This window comes from Phoxinus phoxinus (genome assembly GCF_949152265.1).
Source record: "Phoxinus phoxinus genome assembly, chromosome: 22".
Classification (NCBI taxonomy): Eukaryota; Metazoa; Chordata; class Actinopteri; order Cypriniformes; family Leuciscidae; genus Phoxinus; species Phoxinus phoxinus.
Window position 1 is genome coordinate 25,293,890 of NC_136897.1, and position 7,166 is coordinate 25,301,055.

The 7,166-nt window shown below is 35.4% G+C and overlaps 1 protein-coding gene and 1 long non-coding RNA gene across 2 annotated transcripts in view; one reads left to right on the forward strand and one right to left on the reverse strand.

Annotated features, from left to right (window-relative positions):
* Positions 1-6,248, forward strand: part of cdk18 (cyclin dependent kinase 18) — a 49,910-nt gene extending 43,662 nt beyond the window's left edge. Inside the window, exons 12-16 of the mRNA XM_079597123.1 lie at positions 288-393; positions 555-597; positions 4,389-4,479; positions 4,637-4,714; positions 4,899-6,248. Coding sequence (XP_079453249.1) covers positions 288-393; positions 555-597; positions 4,389-4,479; positions 4,637-4,714; positions 4,899-4,933 — 353 coding nt within the window. The 3' untranslated portion in view covers positions 4,934-6,248. The remainder of the gene's footprint in view (positions 1-287; positions 394-554; positions 598-4,388; positions 4,480-4,636; positions 4,715-4,898) is intronic.
* LOC306990362 overlaps positions 1-7,153 on the reverse strand; it is an 83,594-nt gene extending 76,441 nt beyond the window's left edge. The window contains exons 1-2 of the long non-coding RNA XR_013795861.1: positions 7,052-7,153; positions 4,849-4,929 (exon numbers count right to left, since the gene is read on the reverse strand). This is a non-coding gene — a long non-coding RNA (uncharacterized lncRNA). The remainder of the gene's footprint in view (positions 1-4,848; positions 4,930-7,051) is intronic.
* Between the last annotated feature and the right edge of the window lie 13 nt (positions 7,154-7,166).

Here is a 7,166-nt window from a genome sequence, read left to right on the forward strand (position 1 = left end):
CAAATAATTACCTTGTATCCATAAGTACTTTTCACAAAAATAAGTGACTAACTGGCAAGCCTTGTCAGATTCAGTTATTACATGTTCTTAAAAAGCACTCGTTCCAGCCAACCAGATCGTAGCTTGCCAGATGAACAAATTATCTGTAATTTTTTTTATGCAATATGCATCAGGCGGTCAGTGATCAGACCGTGGGTGGTCCATAGGTGCACGTCTGAAGCTTAATGAAGGTCTAATTATCTCACTGTAGGACACATACTAAAAAAAAAAATTTTTCCCGTAACCAGGCACCCCAACTGAGGAAACCTGGCCCGGAATCACAGCTAATGAGGAATTCAAATCCTACCTTTTTCCTCAGTACCGAGCACAAGCGCTCATTAATCATGTGCCCAGGTACCACAGAAAACAACTAGCTTTTGGCACCTTTAAATAACATGTGCAAACAAAAACACACCTGTATCTATAAAAACAATAGAGGACTACAGTATGTTTCACATGCTATGAATTATAGATGGTGAATATTGTAATATACACGCTATTTTTTTCATTTCAAGGCTCGACACGGAGGGGATAGACCTTCTTTCGGCTCTATTGATGGTGAGTGAATTAATCTCATTCTGAAACATTAAAAATGGTGGATTATTCTGATTTGAGCTACTGTAGAAACATACTTCGTGCAAGTATGCAAACACAAATGTGAAGGCTTGGCCGATGCGTCACAAGTGTGTGGGTTCAAACATACTCAATAGAGTTACCACTAAATGATTGTGCGGTTAAACCAGATAGGATACTTTTCAGGTAACTAGAAATAAACATCAAGATCTACCTTGCATATCTTTTATGTACTTGCATACTGGGTTGTTTCAACCCAATTTTGGGTCAAATATGAGTTGAAACAACCCAGCATTTTTTAGTGTAGAGTACATCTTTACTGAAAAAGCAAATTTTACATGTGTACACGGCTTTCCTTTGAAATGTCGAGGAGGAGCCAATGCAATATGAGACGATAGATTTAAGCAATGAGGATTTACCAGTTTATGTCAGATGCCAGGCTTGTCTTAACAGAATAGTGTAAAACCACACAGACAGCAGACATCAGTGGTACTGTTTCGAAATGCCCTGCTTATTAAAGAGGTCACTGGAAGATGATAATATAGGCAATATAGCAGTATTGTTGGCACCACAGCACAGACAAAACAGGAATAGCACTGCTTAAGTTATTTTTATAGAAATGTGTAAGCAAAAAACTACTGATACATCTGATAAAGTGTCCATTTAATGTTAAAAACACTTAACGGACAAAAAAATAAACAAATACTGGTTACCTTCTAGCATGAAAACAGACGTTTGTGTGTGAGGTTTCTAACAAGCACATGTGCAGAGGCCAGTGAGGTGATGTTTAATGCCATGGACCTGCAACTGTCTTCAGCTCCCACGAATCCCCGGGTGAAAAAAAGCCCTTGTTAAGAGTTGGGCTGCCGAGACGGAGTGAGCTCAGAAGATAATTATGGTGTCAACTTCCCTCTCTGCCTGCTCTCCTCCAGGTCCAATTAGTTTGATACGGGCAGGGGTGTCAGGCGCGGAGCATTATAGTGTTATCAAAACACAGGTAAACAAACGCAGGCTGACACCTCGTCGCTTCACTCAGGTACAGGCAAGAGTAAGGACCTTTCAGAGGAACACTGTGCAAGATTATGTTGGGGAAACCAATGAACACAGAGGGGTGCGATAGGCTAAAGACTCTTTCATGGACTCGATGCTGATCTCAGTGTTTTGGCTGTAGTTCACACTACACGTTGCATACAGTAATGCATATTGGTGACCTAGAAATACTTTTGGGGAAACGGTTTACAGAGTGACTGAAAATATTTTCTTTATAGACATCGAAAAAAGATTAAAGTTTAGGTTTAGGATTTGGAATACGATTTGACTACAATGTTAAAAAAAACATGTCTTGTTTTTGTTGGTCCTGGTCAGACTGGTCTTTTTGCTGGTTTTTGCACACTTTTTAGCTGGTCATGCAGGAAAGCCAGCATAAAGTACCTAAAGATATAGCTTATTTGTGACCCTGGACCACAAAACCAGTCATAAGTCGCATAAGTCTTCATTCCTTGAAGCCAACAATACATTGTACGGGTCAAAATTATCGATTTTTCTTTTATGCCAAAAATCATTAGGATATTAAGTAAAGATCATGTTCCATGAAGATATTTTGTAAATTTCCTACCGTAAATATAAAAAGCATTTATTTTTGTGAGTGAATACAGCACAGTCGGGAACATAAATGGAAAACTTTAAAGGAGATTTTCTCAATATTTAGATTTGTTTGCACCCTCAGATTCCAGATTTTCAAATATCTCGGCCAAATATTGTCCTATCATAACAAACCATACATAAATTGAAATATTATTTATTCAGCTTTCAGATGATGTATAAATCTCAAATAAAATAAAAAAATCCATGTGACTGGTTTTGTGGTCCAGGGTCACATTTTACGAATATTAAGGCTCTGCTTCACAGACAAGGCTTACATTTAACCTAGGCCTTAGTTCAATTAGGACATTTAAGTAGCTTCTATAAACATGCCTTAGAAAGAAAAGAAAAAAACATTAGTGTGCATCTTCAGACAAAACAATGGCACAAGTTTTAAGATTTGTCAGTGGAAGTTGCTTATGCATTTTGTCTGTGAAACCGGGGGTAAAAGTCAACATACTGTAAAGTATTCAATATGACAGCTACATAAATGTGTGTTAAAAAAAGGTTTTATAAATGTGCCTAATAATATCCTAAATATAATATGCACCTACAAACTGTAACACTTGTGCGGCTATCACCAAGACTTTTATTTCTTGTGTGTGTGTAAAGCTCTTTCTGATTCTGATCAATTCAATGTACCCTGCGATGTTAATATGGTACTTTCTGTAAGCATAAAAATAAACAACAAAGTATTGTTAGACTGTATTAGTTATGATTAGCAAGACAACAAAAGACTTAATGGGAGGTCCTCACAAGCAGGTTTAGATTGTGTGCGTATGTATTTCAGTAGAATGTGCTGCATTTATAAAGAAACGTGAATGCGTTTCTCTCTTTCTCTGTGCGTTCTGATGGCACACGCAGCTTGAGTGCGCGCTGACCTGTCATTATGATGAAAGACCACGGAGCGCGCGATTCGTTAATGGTGACAGGGGCCTTAATGAGTCCGAACCGTGCACCTGTTTCTCATCAAACCCCGCTGACTGATCGCGCTGTCAGACTCACACAACGCGCTCTGAACGCTCTGCTCACTTTAAACAACGCCAAACTTCGCTGGAGACAATTTTATAACTTTGTGTGAGACGACAGCAGGATGATGGGTGCTTCATTATTTAAAACTACTTCATAGCTCAGGGATCAACAAGTCAGGGGAGTTGTGCTCAGATCGAGTCATTAGTGAAGAGCGCAGATCAGAGGAACTGTAACTTGAGCTCCAGAGCACAAAATGTTGAAAGAACCACTACACGTGTTTAAAATTCACGTTTTTTGTCAATCTACTGCATTTCCAAATAATTGATCAAATTAACTGTCTGTTAATTATTCAAACTTAAATTGAATTTTTTTTTATATATTATGAAATTTATAGTATAATATTTATTATATTACTATTATACTATGTAAATGTGTAAAATGTATATTCTAATAATGTGTATATATGATACATACACACTATATATATTATATATGTGTTTTGTAATGTGTATATATGTGTATGTCATAATACATATATTGAATGAATATATATACATTTTACACATTTACACATCATTTTAAATAATAAGATAATAAAATAATAAAATTATGATAATATATGGCTAATTATGATCACTATAGATTGATATGTTATGAAATGTGTGATATATATATATATATATATATATATATATATAATGTGTTTACATGTGTATGTTTATAATACATATATTGAATGGATATATATACATTTTACACATCATTTTAAATATAAAATACATTATAAAATCTAAATATATGGTTAATTATGGTCACTATTTATTTAAATATTATGAAATGTTATATTAATACAAATATATTAAATGTATATATTAATGTTATATATTTATATTATTTTTATTTATAATGTATATATTCAATAATAAGATAATACAATTGTCATAATATATGGCTAATTATGATCACTATAGATTGATATGTTATGACATGTCATGTGTGTGTGTGTGCAGTGTGTGTGTGTATATATATATACTTTTTTTTTTTTAAGCCCAATATTTAGCTAGGTCAGAAGCATACATGCACAGCACAGACACAAAAAAAAGTTCCAATGAATGAAAAACCCATATCTCTACATTTTCCCTCTATTTTTTTGTACTTTTCAGTACAACACCAGGAGTAGAATGTCAGCCGAGTTGTCTCTGACACACTCTTACTTCCTGACGCTGGGCGAGAACATCCACTCCATACCTGACAGTGAGTTCATCCCAATATTTACATCATGTCTGGAAAGTCTGCTTATATAACATCACCTCAACAGAAGCCTTATAATCTGTCTTTTACCTTGGCAAGACAACAAACAACAACGCATTTGCTTTGATCATCACCCGCTTGTCTTCCACCCTCTCTCTAGCCTCATCCGTGTTTTCACTGAGGGAGATCCAGCTACAGAAGGATCCGGGACAAAGGAGTTCAGTATTCCAGCCACCGGGTATTCAATTCCATTGCTTTGACATCTCTCATCTCTATTTGCAGAGAGCAACTTGATCGTGTTTAGTCGTGCATAAGGCGCATTAATCCCATCTGTAAACCTGTATATTACATCGCGCATTAATACTTGCTTACCTGCATTCCTGCAGATCTTTCTAACACTGGGTCGTTTTCTCCAAATCCAGGTCGAGGCAAGAACCGCAGACAAAGCATATTCTGAGGAATAGAATCAAAGTGGTTTCCATGAAGAGATCAGCAGAACAAAATCCTTATGAAGGAAAAAGCATCCAAAACATGCATGCACACATCCATTCATATACACAGCCACTGATTACAGTCTGGACTTCAGAAAACAGACTGAACGGCAGTAAATCATAATACGAGACGGATAAAAGTGTAACCAAGCCTCAAACAAACCTCTTTTGCAGTCTCTTTCAAACCTAAAAAAAAACCACGCTGATCTCCAAGCTCAGAGCTAGGATGCTCTATGGAAAGGCATTTAAAGTGTGTCTAGACTCTTCTCTTTCTGGAGACGTAGATCTGAACACCTGAAAGTTCTAGTTGATTTAGTATTTTTATTTGTGTGTGTGTGCAACATGGTAGCTTCATATCCTATTTTCCCCATTGAGTGAAATTTCCTTCATTTCAGTTTGAGGTTTGACTTGTTTTGCCACACGTGTTTAATGAGTCACTGCACATATTACGATTTATTTCACAAACATTCATTCAGTACTTTAACATTTAGTAGTGTTGATTTTGAAACATAAAAAATGCAAATTGTCATAAATATTTGAGCCATTGAATAGAGAATTACTTGAATTATGTCATGATAGCATTGAACTTCAGCTACTAAAGGTGCTGTAAGCGATTTTAACTGTTTTGAAAGCAAAATGGACGATAACAATAAAGATATTGTTCTAAAAAAAAATGAAATATAAAAGAATAGCAGAGTTCACACCACAACTATAACGGCACCGAGAAACAACATCGTTGGAATCACTTTCAGAATGACTTTTTCCAGCTGATGAACAATAAAAACATTGACAGCCAATCAGAATCCACCCTGCTTTAAAGAGCTCAAGCATTTAAAACGGCAGATGACAAAACTGCAGTGTCCACAGAATGAACAGAACAATATTGTCTGCTAGTGTGTGCGGCGCTAATATGGTAATCTTTCTTCTTGGTGTGACCGGGCCTTTAGACCGCCCGTTTTCGATTGGCTAGAAAAGAGCTGTGGTATACTCCAAAAGAAAATCGCTTACACCATCTTTTAACTAGTTATTAATTTACAAAACCATCAAAAGGTGCCTTTTGAAGACCATAAGAGATGATAGGGTCCAATTTTAGCCTTTCGAAAAACCATCTACTTCAATTTTCTCAAGGATCTAGCTCCTTTTTAAGTAATTGCACATGCAGATATTAGTTTAGCCATTTAAGCTAATTGCTACTCCGCATTTGCACAACATGGCATACAAGTGTCCTGGAATTGAAACCTAATGTTGTTCACCTTCTCCTACTGTCTCTTGTAGTTTATTTTTTAAAAATGAGCGCACTATGACTCTTTATTGTAAATGGCACTGAGCACATGCTAGTGGACAGAAATGAAAAGCTTGATAATTTAAAGGCCATCCGGGAACAGAAATATTGAGAATGACTGACAAGGAAAAAATTCTATAAAATATAACGACTTATGAAGATTTAATTTAAGATCACTGCAGCGGTGGCACTAATTTATGTGTTTTGTGGTAAATTAAAAATATTTTAAATACTCTATTGAAAAGAATTAATATATGTATTTTGACAAGTGTTTTCTTTATTCTCAGTGAAAGAAAAAAAAGTACGGTATTAAATGATCTTAGATGATGTCTAAATGTTTTATAAAAGATTTAGATTTTTGTATGAAATGTGATATTAAATATTTTGTGTGATTTGTCTATTCTATTATGATATTCTGAAGCTGAATGTATTGTGACTACGAAAATGCCAAAAGTAATTAAATAATAACTAAATAAATTATGAAGTTGAACTATGGGAGTGTTTCTAATCGTCTCAAACTGTCATTGTCTTGCATTGTGCTGTTTGTCATTAGTACACTTCACAAAGTAAACTTAAAATGGGATTTGGTCTACATATAAGTGATTACTGTCACATGGAAAGCCAGATAAACTTGTGTATAAATTAGTGTGGGTTTGTTTTCATAGATAGCTGTAACAAAAGACATGGCCTAGAACTCGTCAGACCTGTCAGATGCATTCGGCACGCTAAGTTATGTGAAAATATAAAAAAACAAAAGTCAAAATATGTATGTCGCCTCAGGGAACCATGCCTGATTTCTTACCTTCAAGTGTAAGCAATTTTGTCTTTTAGTTTTATGACGAATTCTGTGGGAGGATCAAAGTGTTAAGAAACACACCTGTTGCACTGATATCTTTGGATGTTTGAATCTTTTTAGT